This window comes from Hyaena hyaena, unplaced genomic scaffold, assembly GCF_003009895.1.
Source record: "Hyaena hyaena isolate Hyena2069 unplaced genomic scaffold, ASM300989v1 scaffold_457, whole genome shotgun sequence".
Classification (NCBI taxonomy): Eukaryota; Metazoa; Chordata; class Mammalia; order Carnivora; family Hyaenidae; genus Hyaena; species Hyaena hyaena.
In genome coordinates, this window is record NW_024081088.1 from 268,747 (window position 1) to 292,232 (window position 23,486).

General features: G+C 37.5%; 1 protein-coding gene across 1 annotated transcript in view; it reads right to left on the reverse strand.

Moving 5' to 3' along the window:
• The window catches only part of ALG5 (ALG5 dolichyl-phosphate beta-glucosyltransferase), a 39,641-nt gene that overhangs the window by 13,171 nt on the left and 2,984 nt on the right, over positions 1 to 23,486 (reverse strand). Inside the window, exons 2-7 of the mRNA XM_039253612.1 lie at positions 22,654 to 22,825; positions 22,220 to 22,266; positions 20,407 to 20,475; positions 18,998 to 19,090; positions 16,147 to 16,260; positions 2,984 to 3,043 (exon numbers count right to left, since the gene is read on the reverse strand). Of these exons, the coding sequence (XP_039109543.1) occupies positions 2,984 to 3,043; positions 16,147 to 16,260; positions 18,998 to 19,090; positions 20,407 to 20,475; positions 22,220 to 22,266; positions 22,654 to 22,825 (555 nt within the window). The remainder of the gene's footprint in view (positions 1 to 2,983; positions 3,044 to 16,146; positions 16,261 to 18,997; positions 19,091 to 20,406; positions 20,476 to 22,219; positions 22,267 to 22,653; positions 22,826 to 23,486) is intronic.

The window sequence follows — 23,486 nt, forward strand, 5'->3', positions numbered from 1 at the left end:
TAGGGTAACATTATATGAACTTCTGAAGTAGACATTTAAAAATATGAAGGAAAAAGACATTCACTACTTCAATATTAATTGTTCTCTCTAATGCTGATGAAATGTAAACAGGGAATTCAGGTGGAATTTAAAGCTGACTGGTACTTTCATTATCTTAAAGTAAGTTCAAAGAAGTCCCAAGATGTAAGCCAAGACTCTTCAAAGAAAATCTAAAGACCTCAAATAAACACCAATGGATTCATTTTTGCATCATTTAAAAATAATAAATGCAAGTATCCCCAGACAATATGTGCACCCCTGTTCTAGCTAGCACACTGAACACATGGGCATGCTAAGACACTCTTCTCCTGCCTAGACATTTCCTCACTAGCTTCTTAAGTACTCTCTTGCTTCCTAGGTTTCCAAATCTTTTTTCTTCACCAAATAGATTATCCTTTTTATTTTTCTATATATTTTAAAAAGGAAAAAAAGTAAATATAAAATCATTAATTTGATATCAGCCTAGTCTCATTATAAGTGTTTTTGTTTGTGTAGATAATTTTTACATAAGTAATTATGCTGTATTTACAACACTGTACTTTTTTCTTCATGTAACCTAATATTTTTGATATTTTCTCAAATTATTAGATAGCTTGCATTATCATCTGTTTTATTGGCTGCATGATATTTCATCCAGGAGAAATATCTACATTTTCTATTGTTGGAATTTAGCATTTTATTGTTTCTATTTTTTTTAGATATCAAGTATTAGGTTTTATTTTTTTATTTTTCTGTTTTAAGGGGAGAGAGAGGTGGAGAAGGGAAGAGGGAAAGAGAAAGAGGGAGGGGGAGGGAGAGGGAGAGGAAGAGAGAGGGAACGAGTGAGTGAGCGAGAGAGAGAGAGAGAGAGAGAGAGAGAGAGAATCCTAAGCAGGTTCCATACTCAGTGTGGAACTTGACATGGGACTTGATCCCACACATTGGGATCATGTCCTGAGCGAAGATCAAGAGTCAAATGCTCAACTGATTGAGCCAACCAGGTGCCCCTATAATTTCTATTATTTTATAATTATAAATAATGTAAAGATCTTAGACATATACTTTCCTTTTTCTCATCCCCTATGCATCAGTAAACTGGTGAACTTGGACTAGGTAATCTCTAAGCAATGTTTCAATTTTAAATTTCTAGGAGTACGATAACCTCTATGGTTAATAGATTACCTTTTTTAAAACCAGTGAATGTCCACAGAGACACAGGACACTGGATTAGATGCTGAATATATTAAAATAATTTATTTCTTAAGAAGAGTATAGGTTTCCATACTTGAACATAATTCTTAAGAGGTTCTATGACTTTGCCATCAGTATATCTTGACAAAAAGAAAATTCTTTGTCTCTTATTTCAGAATCATTGAGGGAAAGGTTTAACCTTTTATTTCACTGGTTCTCACACTCTGGTATGCGTAAGGATGGCCTGGGAAATTGTTAAAAATCCAGATTCCTGGTCCATTTCTATACTCTTATTCAGTGTGCCTTGGAATGGGCTAGAAATATGCATGTTTAAAACAAAACAAAAACAATCTCCCCAGATAATTTTGACCTTGCACTGATAAATACTGCTTTACTTTTTATGTACCGACTCCAATAGATGAACCATTAAGAAAATGGACAGTTACTGGGCTTGATACACTGGAACCACTATTTTAAGTGAATAATTAACATAATTTTAAAAATAAAAGAACTTAAAAATTGCACAGAATAAGTCCTTATTATTTTTTCCTCCCAAGTTACTCCAGCTTTTCTATCCCAGTAATACAAATTACAAAATGAAGAATTTAAGGTCTTCATGAAGGCAGTTACAACTTGTTAAATTTATGATATTGGGCTTTTCTAAGAGGAATAAAGTTAAAAAAAAAAAAAGGAAAAAAACAAACTTCAAATGAAACCCAAAATATAGTACCTAAATGTGCCATTAAGAGAAAAACTAAAGGCAAGTTGAATGGTTCAAAACTGTATCATTTAGAAATGTTTGCCTTTCACCCTCCTATACTGTTGGTGGGAATGTAAACTGGTGCAGCCCCTCTGGAAAACAGTGTGGAGGTTCCTCAAAAAATTAACAATAGAACTCCCCTATGACCCAGCAATAGCACTGCTAGGAATTTACCCAAGGGATACAGGAGTGCTGATGCATAGGGGCACATGTACCCCAATGTTCACAGCAGCACTCTCAACAATAGCTAAAACATGGAAAGAGCCTAAATGTCCATCAACGGACGAATGGATCAAGAAGAAGTGGTTTATCTATGCAATGCAGTACTACATAGCAATGAGAAAGAATGAAATCTGGCCATGTGTAGCAACGTGGATGGCACTCAAGGGTGTTATGCTCAGCGAAATAAGTCAGGCAGAGAAGGACAGATACCATATGTTTTCACTCATATTTTTAACAGGAGAAACTGAACAGAGGACCATGGGGCAAGGGGAGGGAAAGAAATAGTTACGGAGAGGGAGAGAGGCAAACCATGAGAGACTCTTGAATACTGAGAACAAACTGAGGGCTAAGGGGGATGGGGGAGAGAGGAAGGGGGGTGATGGGCGTGGGGGAGGGCACTTGTGGGGATGAGCACTGGGTGTTATATGGAAACCAACTTGACAATAAACTATGAAAGAAAAAAAAGAATCAGGTAAAAAGAAAAAGAGATATTTGCCTTATATTAGAACTGAATGGGGACTCTTGTGTCTTAAAAAGAAAAAAATAATAAAAAAGAGCTGCTTCCATCCTAAGTTAAATTGAAGTTTACATCCTTTTTGTAAACTCATTAAAAAAAATCAATTCCTAAACGTGCTAATCTTTCTCGAACTTTCCAATATTGAAAAAAATTTCCTTCCCTTTCAAAAGAAATTCATTTTTATGAAATTAAACATGAAAACTTGTCGTTTGCTAATAAGAATAAAAAAAAGAAAAAAAAATCTACTGATCCATGCCAGTTAGTGAAAGCCTCACCTGAGCAATTGATTCTTTTTCCAAATGAGCTCGAGATCCACATGCAATAGCCATTTGGTCCTGAGGAAAAAAGCAATAAAATGATTTCTCATTATTTTAATATTATATTTGAATATCAGTAATTAAATGTGTATTATGCTAAGCGATATAAGTCAGTCAGAGAAAGACAAATACCATACGACTTCACTCATGTGGAATTTAAGAAACAAAATAGATGAACATATGGGAAGGGGGGAAAATAAGAGAGAGAGAAACAAACCACAAGAGACTCTTACCACAGAGAACAAACTGAAGGTTGATGGAGAGAGGGATAGGCGATGGGCTAGATGGGGGATGGGTACTAAGGAGGACACCTGTGATCAGCACTGGGTGCTGTATATAAGTGATGAATCACTGAGTTCTACTCCTAAAGCCAATATTGTACTGTGTACTAATTAAAATTTAAACAAAAATTTTAAAAAATAAAATAAATATTAATAAAAATATTTAGTGTCAAGGCAAGTACCTCATTTTTAGGCACTGATTTTTTTTAAGTCACATTCAATATCTTTAAAGGTTTACTGAAGTGTTCAGAATCTGTATAGCTTCAAAGAGCCTAATTATACTTACTAAGAGGACAATACTCAAGGCTAAATATCAGGGGCATGTACGACTTGAAAATTCATATTTTTAAATAATTTTTCTGATTAAAAACACTGTATCAACATCGTTAGAGGGGAAAATAGTGGTATTAGAAAGAAAAGGAGTGTCTATAGATGGTATAATTATATATATAATCATTATATTCTGGAAAATCCAAGATTATCAACTGCTACAGTAAAAACTACTATAAACATTAAGGCAATTAAAAAAGATGAGTGGATACAAAATGACTATATATCATGCTTTAGTCTTCATGTGTACAATCAGAAAACATAATGGAAGACTATTTGTAACATCAAGGAAGGAAAATCTAGAAATAAACGTAACAAAAATGTAGCAATATCAAAATAAAAACAAACAAACAAACATGTATCTGCTACCAAAGGAAACAAAAGGATCCAACACAGAAGGGCATACCATGATCATGAATGAGAAGATGTGCTGACAGTATAAAAAATCAATTCTCCCTAAAATTAATCTTTAAATTTATTGCCATAGTAATAGAAATACCAAAATATTTTTTCATTAAACTAGATAAGCTAACTTTTAGAGTTAATATTGAAAAATAAAGAACCAAAAGAGCCAGGAAAATTGTAACAATGAGGAAGGACTAACCTTAGAGGACTTAATATACATTATAAAGCTATAATAATTAAAATTACGGTACTAGAATAGGGATAGGTCCATGAACTAGAATGGAAGAGCCAGAAACACACATGCACACACAAATATGGATATTTAGAATATGATAAAGATAACATTTTCAAGCATTGGGGAAAAGATGAATTGAGAAATGCTGTGGGACATCTGGGTAGCCACTTGGGAACCAAATTAAGTTGAACCAGGGCTTCATATTGAACATTACGATATATTTCAGATACATGAAGAATTTAAGTGCAAAATATCAGGAATAATTTTTTAAATGATATCAAGGAAACCATAAGTACACAAAATCTAGAAGAAAAGATCAATTTGACAATAAATATTTTAAAAATTGTGTGAAGGATTACCTGAGTGGCTCAGTTGCTTAAACATCCAACTCGTGATTACAGCTCAGGCCATGATTTCACAGTTCATGAAATCTCTGTGCTGACAGCGCAGAGCCTGCTTGAGATTCTCTCTCTACCCCTCCCCTCATCTTAAAATAAACATTTAAAAAAATCTGTGGCAAAACAACAAAAATCCAAGCATATTCAAAATTAAAAGACAAATAAATTGGGGGGAAATATTGGTAATTTATATTACGAACAAAACGGTTACTTCCAAAATGCTAAAGTGCCCTACAAATTATTATCAAAGTACCCAACTCAGTTAGAAAATAGTGGTAAAGGCTCTGAACAGACTGTTCATAAAAGAGGAAGTGAAAATAGCTCTTAAACAACTGAAAACATCCTCTATCACACTTATCTCAAGAGTTTTACAATATGGTGGTGTTTACGGTATGGTGCCTATGCACTCTACAGACAGCAATGTGACAACTATGATCAAAACTATACATGATCAAAATATACATGTAATTTGACCCACCAATTCCACCAGTAGGAATTTTCCTGTAAATGAACTTGTATATGTGGGAAAGAACTTTCATGCAGGGCTAACCATTTCAGTGTTGCTTGAAGAAGCAAAGCAATCCTGCAGGTCTATCCAAAGGCATTAGTTATGATATTGTGCAAGAATGAAGAAGCATTTCGCTGTATAAATGTGGCTCAATCTCCAAGCTACATCACTCAGTGGAAACAACAGAACAGTGAGTAGTTTTACAATCTGCATTTTTAAATAAAGAATACCTATACACATCTTCCAGATGGATATATATAAGAAATAAATAACACTGGTTACTTCTGAGACTAAGTGACTGAGCAATGAAGGGTGGGCCTCTTTTCACTGTTTATCTTCTTGTACCATTTGATCTTTAGACCATTCACAAAAAAACACAAAATTTAAAAAGTGCTTATTATTAAAAAATGGTTAAGCACATAAATCTACATATAGTGAAACTTTATTACAAAAGAGAAAAGTCATGTATAATCTCACTACCAAAAGCAGCCACTGAGAGTATTTCATATTTCCTTGTATTCTTTTTTTCTTTGCATTTAAAACCATACCTGACTTTCATCTATATATCATGTTCTTTTCCATTTCTTATGTTCAAGTTCATTGTTTTTCAACTTTTTACTATGGGTATTTTCAAACATACATAAAAGTAGAGAGAATAGGAAAATGAAACCCCCATGTATCCACAATGTGGCACAATTATCAATACATTTTAAAAAATGAAAGAAAAAAATAAAAACCAACACGCCAATACATGGCCAATCTTGCTTCTTCTACAGCCCCTCATCATTACCCCAGCCAACAAACTGGTTGATGTTTCTTTTACCTGTGGGTTCTCCCTACTTGTTTTCTAATACTTATTTGTTGAAGAAACTAGGTAACTTGTCTTGTAGACTTTCCTAGGGTTTGGATTTTGTTGACTGTATCCACACTGTTGACATTTATCGTGCTCCTCTGTTCCCTGTATTTCCTGTAAACTGGTTGTTCAAGTTGGAAGCTTGATAAGATTCAGGTTTATTTTTCAAGAATTTATTGTAGCAGTGTGGCATGTCCATCTTTCTTTTTTATGTCAGTGTGAAGGGCAATATTATATTTCACCGTAAAGATTTACCATACTTTCACTGTTTGCCGATGTGGTGACTATTTCTAATTTCATGCTTTTAGAAAGGTGCCCAAAATAACATCTGTGAATATAAAACTCTAATTGTACTTTGGATTTCCTTCTTTGGAAAAAAAACCATACAAGTAGAAAACTAAGTTGAAAGTTTGAATGTCTGAAATATAGATGAGCCAGATTATTCTTTAAAAGGCTCTTTATATCCCCATTAAATGAGTATAATATCGAATACTTCATCCAATCCTTGCCAGTTCTAATAATTCTCACTTTAAATTTGCTAACTTGAAAAGGGAAAAATATAACCACATGTGACCTAATTTCCTTTTTTTCTTCCCTTTCCTTCCTGTCCCTTTGCTTTCCCTCCCTCTCTCCTTCCCTCCCTTCCTTTCAACATTAAATGTTTATTTTAGAGAAAGAGAGGGCAAGAGGGAATAGAGGAGGGGCAGAGAGAGAGAATGCACAGAGAGAGAATTCTAAGTAGGCTTTGAGCCATCAGTGCCGAGCCCCATGCAGAGCTTGATCTCAGTGAAACCTGAGCTAATATCAATCGTCAGATGCTTAACCAAATGAGCCACCCAGGCACTCCTAATTTCCTTTTCTTTTTAATAAAAAGGTAAACTTTGGGAAATGTTATAGGCTATTAGATATTTCTCTCGGAAATTATCTGTTATATATTTTACCTACCATTTATTAGTAGGAATAATTTCTTCCCTTCTTTTTCTGGCAGAGGTACTTTGCTCAGGAAGGGAGAGAAATGCTTTTCTTTATTCTATTTTTACTTATTTACATACATATTTACTTATGTTTGAGAGAGAGAAAGAACATGTACAAGGGAGAGGGCCAGAGAGAGAGAGAGAGAGAGAAAGAGAGAGAGAGAGAGAGAGAGAGAGAGAGGGAGAGAGAGGGAATCTTAAGCAGGCTCCATGCTCAGAGCAGAGCTGGACACAGGGCTCAATTCTACAACCCTGGAGTCATGACCTGAGCTGGAAATCAAGAGTCAGATGCTGAAATGACTGAGCCACCTAGGTGCCCTGAGAATGCTTCTTCTTTTTTTTTTTTTTTTTTTTAATGTTTATTTCTGAGAGAGAGAGAGAGAAGCATGAGCAGGGGAGGGTCAGAGAAAGAGGGAGATACAGAATCTGAAACAGGCTCCAGGCTCTGAGCTGGCACTCAGCATAGAGCCGGATGCGGGCTCGAACCCATGAACCGTGAGATCATGACCTGAGCCGAAGTAGGAGGCTTAACTGAACGAGCCACCCAGGCGCCACGAGAATGCTTTTCTTAAAGAATAACCATATAAAAGGTTCAACTAGTATATGGCAAATAAGCTTCAACTTTAAATACAAAATGAAAAGTAATGTTACCGAGGGGGAGAAAAAAAAGGACTTCCTTCCACCTTTAAGAGACTGAGTAGAATTAAAATGCCATTTAATTAAATTAAAAACAAATAAAACCCAAAAGCTTTCATTTAAAAGCTAAAAACTAGGGGTGCCTGGGTGGCTTAGTCAGTTAAGCGTCCGACTTTCGCTTAGGTCATGATCTCGCGGTTCGTGGGTTCGAGCCCCGCGTTGGGCTCTGTGCTGACTGCCAGCTCAGAGCCTGGAGCCTGTTTCAGTCTGTGACTCCCTCTCTCTCTGGCCCTCCCCTGCTCATGCTGTCTCTCTCTCTCTCTCTCTCTCCTAGAAATAAACAAAACAAAACAAAACAAAAAACATTTAAAAGCTAAAAACTTTACATCTGCAGTTCTGATGTAAGAATTGAATCTGTGCTACTGACATCACTATCACAAGGAATTCATCTAAATAGGCTTTAGAACAGTTATTCTTCAGGAAAAGTTAGTCCTGTTTTTAAAACTACTCATATTAGACAATGTATGTAAACATGGAGTCTTTCTTTCATGCCTTTTTCAGATTATCACTAATTTTTTTTGTAGTACTGAAAAAATGAGTATTTCAGTTATCGAAATACTACAGCTAGCTTTTAAAGGTGGTAAAAACTGGTACCATATTGTCTTCTAGAATGAAATGTTTAATCAGAACCTTGATAATTTTCCATTTAAGTATTTTCTCACAATTCACTGGAGAAAAGGAACAGACTAGAAGAACTAGTCTATTTGTTACATTAACAACTATAAACAGTAACATTAGAATTAGCTGTAAGGGGCGCCTGGGTGGCTCAGTTGGTTAAGCATCCGACTTCAGCTCAGGTCTTGATCTCGCAGTTTGTGAGTCAAGCCCTGCGTCTGGCTCTGTGCTGACAGCTCAGAGCCTGGAGCCTGTTTTGGATTCTGTGTCTCCCCCTCTCTTTCTGCCCCTCTCCTGCTCACACACACACACTCTCTCTCTCTCTCAAAAATAAATAAAAACATTACAAAAATTAGCTCTGAGAATTAAGCATAAGGACTACTGTTTATAATTAGAGGTGATGGTTATTGAGTGCTGAACACGTGCTAAACATTTGACATACATTTTTAAAAATTTAATCATTACCTCAGGATTATGAATTTAGGCTCACTGTCTATATATCAATGATGAGGAAAATGAAGTGGATGGATTAACTTGTCTAAGGTCACATGGAATTTGAATCCAGGTGCATCTGAACTCTGCACCTGAAGTTAAGAAACCTACTAAACTGGAAGTGGAAATTGGCATATTCACATTGCCTCCATAAGGCAAATGTGACTCCAAATGAGACAGGTTTATAGAAATGAAGTTGAAACAATTTATGATGAAATCAGTCATATTTATCCAATATGGGCAGAAATGGAAAACGTTAGCATAAAAAGTACTGAGGTAAGGAAAAAGTTATATTCATTTAAAAAATTTAAAAATCTTATTCCCAGTTATCCTCAAAAGCAATAGTTTTATTGTTAGAAATAAACTTGAAAAGATACCCATAATTCCACAAACCACAGGCAATCGATGTTAATACATTATTTCACAGGCAGATAACTAGATACAACTACAGGTACCTCTCTCTATATATCTAGATGTTTGAAACTTTTTTTGGGTGGGGTGGCTAGGTGGCTCAGTGTGTTAAGCGTCTGACTCTTGATTTCAGCTCAGATCATGATCTCATGGTCATGAGATGGAGTCTGTTGTCAGGCTCTGCCCTGAGCTTGGAGCCTGCTGAAAATTCTCTCTTTTTCCCTCTCCCTCTGCCCCTCTCCCATTGGGCACATGCTCAGGCCCTCTGTCTCAAAAAATGTTTTTTCCTGGGGCGCCTGGGTGGCTTAGTCGGTTGAGCGTCCGACTTTCGCTTAGGTCATGATCTCGCGGTTCGTGGGTTCGAGCCCCGCGTCAGGCTCTGTGCTGACTGCCAGCTCAGAGCCTGGAGCCTGTTTCGGTCTGTGACTCCCTCTCTCTCTGACCCTCCCCTGCTCACGCTGTCTCTCTCTCTCTGTCTCCTAGAAATAAATAAAAACATTAAAAAAAAATTTTAAAAAAAAGTTTTTTCACTTAATTATATACAATGAAAAGCATCCTTTATTACAATGAATTCAACTTGTGTAAAGTGATATTGAACACTTTACATTGTTTCTAGTTTTTACTTCCCTTTAAAAAACATCACTGTATTAAAAAATAAGCAAAAATCCTTGAAAATTTATTTTTATACACATTCTTAATTATTTCCTTAAGATACGTTTCTCAAAGCTGGATTAAGAGATATGTATTACTGGATCAATGGATGTGAATTATTTAAACATTTTGATTAGTTTTTTTAAAGTTTACTTATTTATTTTGAAAGACAGAGACAGAGAGACAAAGAGAGAGAGAGAGCACATGCGAGCATGAGCAGGGCAAGTGTAGAAAGATAGGGAGACAGAGAATCCCTAGCAGGCTCCTCACTGCCACTCTGGAACCTGACTCAGGGTTCATTCAAACCGATAAAGTGGGAGACTGTGACTCAAACTGAAATCAAGAGTTGGAAACTCAACCAACTGAGCCACCCCGGTATACCCCAAACCTATGAGTCTTACTTTTAACTCGTTCTATGAAAATACTGTATCACACTGCACACTCAACAGATAAATTTGGCAACACCTGCTATTTTTCTTCCTTTTAGTTGATAAAAGATGCTTAATTATTTTCCTGCCTTTTAAATTAGGGAATTTTCTCTTGACAATCGTGAGGTTATTAAATTTATGAAGATGTTCTGTGGTTAGCAAAAATCATGGTTAACATCAAGGTTTCAATCTTCTAGAACAAGGTTGGTAAACCATGATCTGTGGGCCAAAAACAGCCTGCTGCCTGTTTTTGCATGACCTGTGAGCAAGAATGATTTTTCAAGTGTTGTTAAAAAAAAGAGTATTGCAACAGAGACCCTAAAATATTTACCCTCTGGCCCTTTAGAAAAAAAGTTTTGCTTTCCCTGTTCTTAAGAGATATCCACTTTCAAACCAGGTTTGTTGGCAGTATATACCTGCTTTGATAGGCAGCTCTTGTCCTTCAAAGGTGTGGGAAACACACTTTGTGATCTGCTGAGACAGACTGTCCTGAAAGGTCCATTACATATAGTCTTCCTCTTTTTACATTTTCAAAACTATCTTCTTAATTTTTCTTTTCTCCCTTGTTTGATTTTCACAAAGATCTCACCAGATTGCTGGGTCTATAAAACAAATGATTTGGGAAATTAAGGGATCTCTTTTGGATTCTCGGTCATCTGAGAGGGTGACACAAACCTAACAGGCTCTCGGACCTGCCCACGGACCACAAAAAAAAAAAAAAAAAAAAAAAAGGCAACAATAATTCTCCTGTTCCTGTTTAAGGAAAAAGCCAAACCATGCATACAGATATGAAATATTGGTGTGCCAAAACCACATTTTGGCTCAGGATTACTGAATTGAAAACAAAGGAACATTCAGGGCCATTAGGTAGCAATTGCTCTGGACTGAAGGGTGTGTGTTTGGGCATGGGGTGGTGGTGGTGAATATTTGTTCCTATAGTTTTTGTCAATGCAATTTTACTTCATATCACTTTCATATGTTACCTTTAATCATTTTTGCCCTTCAAGACCTAAAAACTAAGTTTCTTAGAACTATGTCTAAATCAGAAATTAAGATCCAAAGTCATGGCCTGAGAAATGACTCTATAGTTATGGATGGTAGACTTCTTATCATCTGTTTTACCTGTACATGAAGTTTTGGTTCTACTGTGAATAGTTAAGCCACTAAACAAGTGATCATCATACATTTTTGTTTAGAAAAATTACTGCAAACCTAAGCATATTTTACTAAGAGATAGCATAATTACTGGTTAAGAAACTGAAAAGCTGGGATAAAAGCTTTGCAATTAGAGAAAAAAAGATGTTACAGATAAAATATTTGGAACTAAATGTAAATCCCTATTTTATTTGTGTGTTACACAAAGCTCTGCCTAAATTACATACATTTAATTTAAAAACTTAAAAGACTTTCTTAGAGAAGAAATTGTACTCAACTTTTCTAAATTCATTAAGAATAATCTGACCAGAACTCTAAGAGGAATTGAAAATACAGAATAATAGTAAACTTATTTTTGTTGCAATTAAAAATAAAATCAACTGAGAAAACATTAGGAGCCATTACAAACGTTCTGGAGAGTCAGCACGATGCTGTAAAAGACATTTAACTACCGCCATCTAGTGGGTTAGTCATGTGGTCGTAACAGGACTTCACGACTTTGACACACATGTTCTTATTTCATTTTCAGAACTGTTCTGGTACGTTTTTATTAGGGCTCAAGGGAATATACGCAAGCCACACTTATCAAATTTGTGACTTAAATGAATTGAGAAGGGAATGGCAATTGCATTAAAGATGGGGGAAAAAAGCCCTACACCTTGAGAAACAAAAATCGAATATGCTGATGTTTAGTGAAGAAACATACTTCCTTTCCTAAGTAAAACAAGGCAAAAGAAACAGAAACAAAAATAACTGTGCCAGTTTGAGGACAGGGAGGCAAGATTCAATGGCATTGCATGTGAAAGAGTTGGCGATATGAGGGTAACAATGTAAAGGTGGTGACCAGATCCACACTAACTGAAGCATCTTCAGTGGAAAATAACCAGGATGATAAGAAAAAGAAATATGCTGCTTAAAAACTGAAGAACTATTATTGATAGCTTAGAATGGAGACAACACATGGAAAGTAGCTTTAACTATCCAAAGGGCTGTCACAAAGTAGACTATTTTGTGTAGCTATGAAAAACAGAACCAACCAAATAGGGTGATCAAAAGGAGGCGTATTTGAATTTAATGTAAAAGGAACTCTGTAACTGAGTTGAGATAGATGGGCTGCTTGGGCATCACTACCGCTATGCAAGCAAACACTGAAAGATCAGTTGGCAGGCACAAAAAGTTTCTAATACTGGATAAATGACTGAATCATTTGTAAGGGTTTATAATCTATATAGCCTGTGGCCCAAATCTGGCCTGCTGCTTGGTTTTGTAAATAAAGTTTTACTAGAACACAGGCACGGTCATTCAATTATGTATTATCTAGGTCTGCTTTCGTGCTACAGTCAGGGTTGAGTAGCAACAGACATTGTATGGCTTTGAAGATGAAAATATTCACTTCGTGGGCCTTTACAGAAGAGGTCTGCCATCCCCTGAATTAGATAATTAAGATTCCTTCTAATTCCCCTATGAATGTTAGCTTCAGAGTGCAAGTTTTCTGAGACCAATGACAGGTTGTGTATAGGTTTTGTCACAATTATGAGTAGGCAGGGTCCCGATTCAACAAAAGTAATTATTACCGAATCGATCCAGACAATGGACTTTGGAACTGTGTCACTTATCTGCCTCCTTCGAAAAGAGATATATGATGCATAGTTCAAATTCATTCAAGTGAGTTGTGATACAGTCTTAAATAATTAGAAGTACCTTGAGGTGCTGTAGACCAAGACTGTGAATTAAAAGCTTAATCATAATCAAATGCTTTCATTGTTTAAAACTCAACATGTACAGTAACAGTGCAGTAAATTAGATTATGATAAGGGGGAAAAAAGGCATCAGAATTCCTTTCCTTTTCAGAGTCGTATAAAGGGAATTGGATTCACAGAGGTTCAGATTTTTTTCCTGTTTATTGTTTGGTTCACCCTCTAAGTTTGGCTAAATCACTTAATTTTTCTTTGCCCTATGTAGAATGACATAAAGTCAGCTGCAAACAATTTGACACCTTCCGCCCTCCCTCCCACTCACAGCTCCCCCCAAGCTAGAGGCATAATGCATTAGAAACATTTACCAAATCTTTGTGGGTTGTCTGGGGAGAACTAGGAAATCAGACCCAACAACTGTACTAGTTGAATTTTCATTTAGCTTATTTTCACTAAGACGTAGAAGAAGAAATACTTTTTTTAGTAAGAGTGAACATGTAACATATTCAATAATAATTTCCTATCATATGGTATGAAGCAGTACTGTCCCACAGAACTCTCTGTGATGATGGAAATGCTCTGTATCTGTGTTAGCCAATTAGGTTTTGAAATGTGGCCAGTGAGAACTAAAATTTAAAATTTAGTGAGGAACTAAAATTTTATTTAATTTTAACTAATTTAAATTTAAGTAGCCATATGTGGCTAGTAGCTACTGTTTTGAATAGCACAGGAAAAAGTGATATTTTCAGAAAGAATTCTTTTAAGAATTATATTAGTTAATTCACTTAGTATCTTAAAGAGAAACTACTAGAAAGAAAAAGGGCGTGGGTGATGGTGAAAGGAGAGATGGAATACTTCACAAGCCATGAAATTAAATGAATATTTATTTCTGGAGTAGGACACGAAGTTTTATAATTATTAACTTTTTGCTCTTGAGGGTTTTTTATTATTGTTCAGTTTTTGCTATAATGAACAGGGACTATCTTAACAAACAGATAATAATAATGATTAGATCAGTTCTAAATTAGGTCTATTTCATTCACAGATAGTTCTATTTACTGATCTTATTTTGGCCCTCAATTCATTCCCTTAGTTCTAGAATTTTTCTTTCAATATCATTCTGTTGTTTTGTCCTCACTTCTTCAAATGCTTGTGGTGTGGAATTAGTTTCACTATTTCTTCAGCAAAGATACTTCTGTATGAAACTCTCTTTTTCTACAGTAGTATGTTGGTATAGCTGAGATTCATTAAATTTTGTCGTGATTAACATGGGTAGCGCTTGTACAGCACAAGGGAATTTTCCTTGATATATAGGTATCGCCTGCTTTTCAAAAGTGCAAGTTAGGCCATGTTGCTTTTATAAATGACCGGCATCAACACCTGTTCTTGCTAACTGAAAGAACTATGAAGAGGATTTTTATAAACAGTGTGCAGCATGTGTTTTGCAGGGAACTGTCACAGAGGCAGCGCTCACTCTGACCAGTGAGCTTGGCACCGCCAAGCTGCTGCTTCCCCAGAACTACACGCAGAATCTCAACATCAAGCTGCCAGAGCTCTGAACTGTGTCTGTGAGCATCTCTGCTTTATCTCGATTTATTTTGTATTATCTGTTAGCAAAATGTGTCTGAAGGTGTCAGAAAAGCTTAAGAGGGGTTATTTTTTGGGTCTGGGAACATTAAACAATTTTTCCACATGGATTAATGGTAATTGCTTCTTTGCTTTATGCCGTCTGGGCTTAAGGAGAACGTTCTGCTTCTGGATAGGAGGGGAAGCCTGTACTTCTACCTTTCATAGCCTGTTTCCCCCTCTGAACTAGAGTTTCAAGGCCTGGGGGAGGGAGGGAGCTCCCCTAGAACTCAGTGGAGTTTTGGTGCGTTATTTGTGTTTGCTCTTGTGAGATTTTGTCATGTCCTGTACAAGGATACACTCCACTGAGGAATGGATCTAATCACAGGGATCTGTGCCCTATACTTAGCTTGAAGAGCTAAAAATGGCAAGCCCTAGCAGTTTTTCTTGCTGCTACTAAAATCCTGGGATACTGTGTGATGGTAGGGAGGCGTACTGTTTCATATTGTCCCAGAATGCTTATTCACTGTCTCAGTCTGACTCTCTCCAGATTGGGACTATGTGGTAAAAATCTCAGAATTTGGTAAATTCATCTTTCTCTAAGTGGCCTTTAAAAAGTAGATATGGCACCAGGATTTTTCTTTCTTTAACTTACATTTTTTTTGTTTTCTTTATTTTTAAACAAAATGTTGATACGCTTTATTTGTCGTTGTCAAATGCTGCAAACAACCCAATGTTCTTCAACGGTTGAATGGATACACCAACTGTCATATGCCCAATCAATGGAATATCGCTTAGCAATGAAAAGGAACAAATTTTGATAAACAGAGCAATATGGATGAATCTCAAATGCTGAATAAAAGTCAGTCTCCACTTTTGAAATTATGGCATGAAGTTGCACATAATCTTTTCTGAGTGGTTCCTGAATAGGTTTGCTTGTTTCATCAAAAACAAGATTCTATGATCCAGTTTCATTTCACATGTTTACCTGGGAGGCTCTATCTATGCTTTTAAGTAAAAACCTTAGCTGAACATATATAGTAAATATTAAAACTCTGATAGAAGGGACTGAAAATCAAGAGAGACAGCCAGAATATCAACTAAATAATTTTCAAGTTAATCTTAGACCATCAGTGAATGTTTATAATAAAATGGTTAGCTTTTCTGTGGGACTGTATACAGGAATTTCACACCAAAAAAAACAACAATTTTTAAACTTATATGTAAATTCCATTTTTTTTTTTTTTTAAGTAGCCTTTATGTCTATCATGGGGCTTGAACTCACAACCCTGAGATCAAGGCTTGAGAGCAAGAGTCAGATCCTTAATGGACTGAGCCATCCAGGCATCCTTGTAAGTTCCATTTTAATGTTACTTTAGACTCCCTGTGAAATGACTGAAGATCATTTAATCTATACTTTTATACTCACAGGCCAAGGTTGTAGATCATTCAGTCCCTTTTCTAATTTCTCAACATCTGGAAACTTTGTGGCTCCATCAGCATCTGCCATAAGGATCTTTTCTCCTCGAGAACTGAATATACCCTGTATGTAAACATTTCAATTAAAAGAGAGTTGCTTAATATTAAGGTTAAAATCAATGACATATCAGTTTGTTCTGCTTTACTTAAAATAACTAATATTAGATAATCTAATATCTAATACTAGGTGTGAAATGGCAGAAGGATGTCAAAGTTTACTGAAAAAAATTACATTGATAAGATCCTTCCACATGTATCTAATGCCCAGTTCATGATTTTAAAAACTTTGTGAGATCCTACCACTAACACCTTGGAAAATATCATGATAAGAAAATATATTTGGATGAATAAGAGATAGCCCACATCAGTAAGATCAAAAGTAAGATATCGATCATATACATCATATATGCACTGTGTACATATAAGGAGCTACTTTAGGACAGCATGTGAAGAACATATTTATAAGTGAATTCAACAAATATAATATATACAGACTTACTGTAAAACCCATCGTCAGATGATAGATCTTTAATATTCTTTAATTTTTTTGGAATGTTTGTTTATTTTTGAGAGACAGATGAGCTGGAGAGGGGCAGGGAGAAAGACACAGAATCTGAAGCAGAGTCCAGGCTCTGAAGTGTCAGCATAGAGCCCAAAGCAGGGCTCGAACCCACAAACCATGAAATCATGACCTGAGCTGAAATCGGACGCATAACCGATTGAGCCACCAAGGCATCCCAGTATTATTATGGAATCTAAAGTAGTTTAAATTAATTGTTGAATAAAGAAATATGAAATGTCACTAAAATCTGGGAAGCATGGATATATCCAAATACTATTTTATGTTATTTGAAGCATCTGACACTTTGCAAAATTATGCCTCTCAATCCTGAATCAGTTGGTCTTTTGTGCAAAATACAGTTCTATCAGTGTATATTTCACATGGAAACCATACATCAACTCTTAATTCACGGTTCATTTGAGTGAATTCATTGTTTCTTAAGTATAAACATATGTACGGCTTGATAGAGAAGAATATAGCTTATGATATCGCATAACAGTACATTAATATAGATAAGACATATACAAATGTAAACAAAATTGATCATTTTATTCTATGGGATAAGCCCACTAATTAGTTTCTCTAATTTTTTTTGGGGGGGGGGGAATCATATCAATTAGAATACAGGTGAGGGGTGCCTGGGTAGTTCAGTCTGTTGAGAGTCCCACTCTTGATTTCCGTTCAGGTCATGATTCCAGGGTTGTGGGACCAAGCACTGTGTCAGACTCTGTGCAAAGTGTGGAGCCTGCTTAAGATTCATTCTCTCTCTCTCTCCGTCTCTCTCTCCCTCTGCCCCTCTTTCCTGCTCTCTCGCTCGCTCTCTCAAAAAAAAAAAAAAAAAGAATACAGGTCAAAAAGCAGAATATAAATGGTTTATTTAATATCTGGACAAGAAACTGAAAAAAACAATTACGAAGGACTATTTCAGTGATACATGTTAAGGGTGAACTGGAGGTAATTATTTAACATTATGGAAAAATGTCTTTGGCTTTAAATCTTGTTTAAGCCACTTTATTTTATCTTAAAAAAAATTATTTTAGAGAAAGAAAACACAAGCAGAGGAGAGAGGCAGGGTGGGGCTGGGAGAGTGGGAGGGAGGGAGAGACAGGGAGAGAATCTCAAGCTGGCTCCATGCTCAGCGCAGAGCCTGACACAGGACTTGATCTCATGATCCTGGAATCATAACCTGAGTAGAAATTAAGAGTCAGACACTCAACCAACTAGCCATCCAGGCACCCCTATTATTTTATTTTTTAAAGGAGGTTCTTTAATGCTTGCTATTCTCCACTCTACCAATGACGGCTTTCACTTCACCACCAAACTTCTTGAAGAGGGAGTCTATGTTCACGGTTCCCACTCTTAGTCATTCAGTCACATCCTATCCCTTCTCACTGCTCAGACTGTTCTTCCTCATGAGCCTCATTTCCCCAAGGCTTGGTTCCCAGCTGTCCTTTTTCTCTATACCTTCTTCCTTGCCAACCTAACGGGTTCACCTATCATCTGATGCATGTGGATTACTCACGCACATCTTCTCTACCAGGCTATTCCAGATACCACTACTTGGTATCTCAACCTTAATATGGCTCAAATTCAATTAAAGATAAATTGCCTTTTAGGGGCGCCTGGGTGGCTCAGTCGGTTCAGCGTCTGACTTCGGCTCAGGCCATGATCTCGCGGTTCATGGGTTGGAGCCCGACCTCAGGCTCTGTACTGACAGCTAGCTCAGAGTCCGGAGCCTGTCTTTGGATTCTGTATCTCCCTCTCTCTCTGACCCTCTCCTGCTCGTGCTGGCTCTCAAAAATAAATTAAAAAAAACACTAAAACCAAACAAACAAAAAAACCAAACTAATTTACCACTAACTTGAAATGGTGGTATTCAATTAGACAGCTATAGAAAACAAACATATTAGTCTGCAAAAGAAGTTATTAAAAAAATGTTTACGGGGGCGCCTGGGTGGCTTAGTCGGTTAAGCGTCCGACTTTCACTTAGGTCATGATCTCGCGGTTCGTGGGTTCGAGCCCCGCATCGGGCTCTGTGCTGACAGCTAGCTCGGAGCCTGGAGCCTGTTTCAGATTCTGTGTCTCCGTCTCTCTCTGACCCTCCCCTGCTCATGCTGTGTCTGTCTCTCTCTCTCTCTCCTAGAAATAAATAAAAAAATATTAAAAAAAATAAAAAAATAAATAAATAAAATAAAAAAATGTTTACGTTTTAGATAAAAATGCTGAAACTATGTATTACCATCCTAATAGCTCCGCCTTTTCCACGATTCTTCACCAGCGTGATCACTCGTACTTTGTCGCTTCCGTATTTCTGGCAATATTTAAAAGCTACCTGTCAAATTATATAAAAGTCAGAATATCAACTTGGATTCTAAGACAGGAATATAAACCGAGTTTCTGACTTTAGCTTAAATACTGCTATTCCAGTTGCCCTGTTCTTCTGATTGGATTATACGCACTGTGCATTTTAGTGGCCAGAGTTGTCGAATTCCTGGTGCCAAGAACCATGACCCACTAGGTTGAAGTCACAATTGACCTTCCTGCAGAGGCAACATCACAACAGGGAGTGGCTGTCTCTTATTTTGACTCCATTTTTTAAGTCAATGAGCTGCCTGATATAATAAAACCCATGCGTTGATCGACTGGTACACACTTGTGATCGCCCCCACCACTTAATGACTTACTTACATGTCAGCAACTGATCTTACTCCCCAGAGAAGTTGTTCATATCCTGAACCATTTCCTCCAAATCTTTTCACTCAACTGCCATTACTTTTTGATTTATAATCAAAGCCATGAAAGAGTGATCTGTATTTGCTACACACATCTCTTCATCACTCATTTAGTCATCATTCCATTGTAGTATGGTCCATGCCCTTTGCTTTTCCACATCACCTTTCTATATCACCTCTCTTCATCAACAGCAACGCCCCCCCCTCATTTTTTTAAGTAAGCTCCATGCCCAACGTGGAGCTTGAACTCATGACCCTGAGATCAAGAGTCACTCGTTCTACGAACTGAGCCGGTGCGGTGCCCCAACCCCTTCTCCTTTTGACCCTCATCTCCATAGAGAGCGTGAAGCTATTCTCATTTGGTGTGTGCACTCCTGGAAGACCAGCTTTTATTTTTTCTAGCAGCTTTGCAGCTATAGGTGTCAGAATGCAGGTATGTGAGAGGGTAATACTCTTAAGATACAAACAACCTCCCATGGGTAAATCCAGATAGAGGTATGCCAAAGGACCTATCTCATACCCAATGTCAGATATGAAGGCATCTTACTATTTGCATGACTGCTTAGAAACTGTAAGGCAAAGTGGAACCTAAGGAAAAAAAATATGCCTAAGAAAAAAGGAACAGCATACGGGTAGGCAAAGAAGGTGCCCAGCGGGCACGGTGAATTGCTGTACATGTTTTCTGCCCGTCTGAGGATCCTCAAAGCCTCCCTGGTCTTATGGAGCGGTGGAACAGCAGGCGTCTTCTCTTCCAGCTCTCCATAGGTGAGATCTCTCTGCTTTCCTGACTACTCACAGTGTAACAACAGAGTGCTGACACAGCGTTAGTGTTCTCTGAGGACTGGAAATAAGACTTCACTTTTGCTAAATTATTCTATATTTCTATCTACTTCTATCTACAGGCAAATTTACTCACCTTTGAAGTTTGGTCTTTGCTGCCATCATCAACTACTATCACTTCATACGTGAACGAAGGATTTTGCTTCTGCAAGAAGCACAGATAAAATACCTCAATTTGGCATAAATGCCATCAAGAATTGATAAAATTGCAAAGAGTTTAAATGACAATTTTTTTTCCTTCCGTCTTTGTTTACTCTGGAAAATATATCCTTACTCTAAACCAAATGGGGGTCCGTAAGTCAAAACTAACCAAAACAGACAACTGTCACAGCAGAGACTACCAGAGATGGCCGTCACTCCTGCCTCACACTGCCCTTCCGGTATTTGCCTTTCCCAAGTACCAGCAGGGGCATCCTATGTAACACGTCCCAATTTGCTATGAATTTGCTTGGCTTCTGTCTGGCTGGGGAGGGAGGCAAGAACAGTTAAGAATCCTTACTAACTCGTGGGTTTTTTCCTTCACTTCTGTCCCCTAACCCGAGATGCAAGCTCTTTGATTTCTTTTCTAACTTTACCGTAGTAGCTATTTCTCTCAATTTCGTTTTAGACTAGGGACATAAATTCCGGACATTTATTCAGTTTAACAAAATCTTACCACAATCAGATGGTTTAGCTGTTCTTTAAGTTTGTAAATAATAATTGTTATAGAGTGATGCATATCACTCTGCATATGCATAAGGACATGAGTAAGTGCACGAGCCACATGAAATGAAAACGCCAAGAACCAAAAGGGAAGGGAAATGCTGGGCAGGAGCAGTGAGCAAACACTGACCGAATGTCTGTGAGTCCTGCTCTTTCCGTGGCCCCCACTGCACCAAACTGGTGGGAGCAGCCAGCCACATGCTTGCTGTGCTGACCACTTCGGACACAGGCTACAACCTATGACCTTGGGCAAGGTATATTTTTGGCCTGTTTTCTCATTTAAGAAAACAAACAAACAGACAAACTCTACACCTAGTCTATGTGGTTGGTATAAAGAACGCATGTAATAGAAGAGATAGAAGCCACCACATTTAATAAGGGCTCCATTTCTCCCTCTTTTCTTTCTTTTTTTTTTTAAAGTAATCTCTACACCCAACATGGGGCTCAGACTCACAACCCTAAGATCAAGAGTTGCACACTCCACTGACTGAGCCAGCCATGTGCGCCTCTCTCCCTCTTTTCTTTAAATTTAATTTCTGAATATGTTCTCCTCTCTTTCAATGAATCTTCTATGTTCCTTTTACACATAAAATGTAAAATCAAAACAAGGAATATTCTAAAAAAAAAAAAAAAAAAAAAAGAACCAGCCATAAAGCTCATTTGTTTCCATAAACTCTCCTAGGAGATTCCAACAGGAAGTGATGCTACAAAACAAGGGCGTGTGTCACTTTTCTTCTCTTTATTCAGGGAGAGAAGAGAAAATAAACAAGGGGAGCTCCTCTGAATAATAATAATAAAAAAAATTCAGTCTAAGTCTTTTTCAGATAAATGTCTTTTTAAAAAGTCACAAAAGTAACAACAGCATTGTGCTGCCACAGAGTCTGCAGGTGCGCTCAATTTTAACTCTCATCATCAGGCAAGAAGATAGAAGTGGGTGGGAGGGCACATGAGACATTTCAGCTTTCCGGTTTGTTCTGGGTTCACCCAGAACCTGCTGGAGGTAGTGTGCCACGTGCTGGGCCTGCTCGCGGACAGCCGGCTGGTAACAAGCTGAGCACGGGAGGCCCGGTGACCCTGGCAGCCATGGCTGGCGCTGCCTCTCACCGTGGGTCTAGCCTGGAATCTAAAGTGCGTGATCTAGTCTGGTTTTGATTAGACACATCATATTGAAAGAGAAAACATGATACCTGTCTCTCCTCCAGATAGCCCAGAGCTTCATCCATCATTACAGGCACTTAAAGAAAAAAAAATCTATATGAAAAACTGTTTTTGCAAATGACGTACCAAGCCCCAGAACACTCGGTTTACTTATGGGAAAAGTCCAAATAGTCTAATAGGTTCCCCTGGGACTTTCCTCCGGTGGCTGTTCCCATCTGGAAGGTCTGTTTTCTGTTCACATCTAGCTTTTCTATTCTCTAGAATACTTCAGTCCTAGGACTCCATGATGCTGACCTTATCCTTTTCAGCCAATATTTATTTCTCCATTTCTGAACTACACCTTCCCACTATGCACTAACCACAGCCCACATCTGTTAATGTTCTGGCAAAGACAATAAAGACCTTCTTAAACTTCCTTCTCTTCCCAGATGACCCCTTACCAAAAGAACGAAATCGGGCTTACACCGTTTTTCTTCATTGTATGAAGGCACAACAACAGAGAGCTGCTTGGTAGGTGAGTCCCATATGCTGGGCAAAGTTTCCTTCTGTCCTCTGGCATTTAAGAAGAACTTCTCTTCTTCATATCGATGGAGATGTGGCATTTTCGTAGCAGTTATAAATGCAATAAAGGAAACCTAAAAGCAGGTATGTTAACAAGAAATTATGTTATGTTGACTTTTTTTACATTTGTTATATGAGAATACATCATTTGCATGATTTTTTTTTTTTTTTTTTTTGGTGGAATATTTACTCTCAGTTTTTAGTTCATTAACAATGGTCTAGAGGGGACACCAAAATTCAAATCCCTTACTTATGCACTGGTTATTTTCCTTTCTACAACTGGTGAGGTGCTAATAATGGCCTAGGAGGCTCTTTGTGTCTTCCCACCTGTCACCCCCAGGCCTGCGCTGTCCCAGATCATATAGGGAACAGTCACTAGAAGCGCAATCTAAGTTGCCCCAAAGCTCCAATCCCCTGGCAAGTGTATAGTTAGGTCTGATTCCTACTTTGAACGTCTATGTGACAGAAGTTACGTTCACAGTGCAGGTGAAATGTGTGGGATGAGGGCCGACCTCCCATCTAGGACCAAATCAACCAAGGCTTTGAAGGAACCACCCTTCCACCTCCATGGAAGGGACCAGTAATGCTTAAGAATATATTCCTGACAGTTATCTCAGATTTGAATTCAGAATAGATTATATTTTGAAGTAAAGTAGCTTGTAGGCTCTGGCACCAAGCCCTACTACTATTATATAGCTTCCTTCCATTTTTATTTGGGAGTGAGCTCTGGAGAGA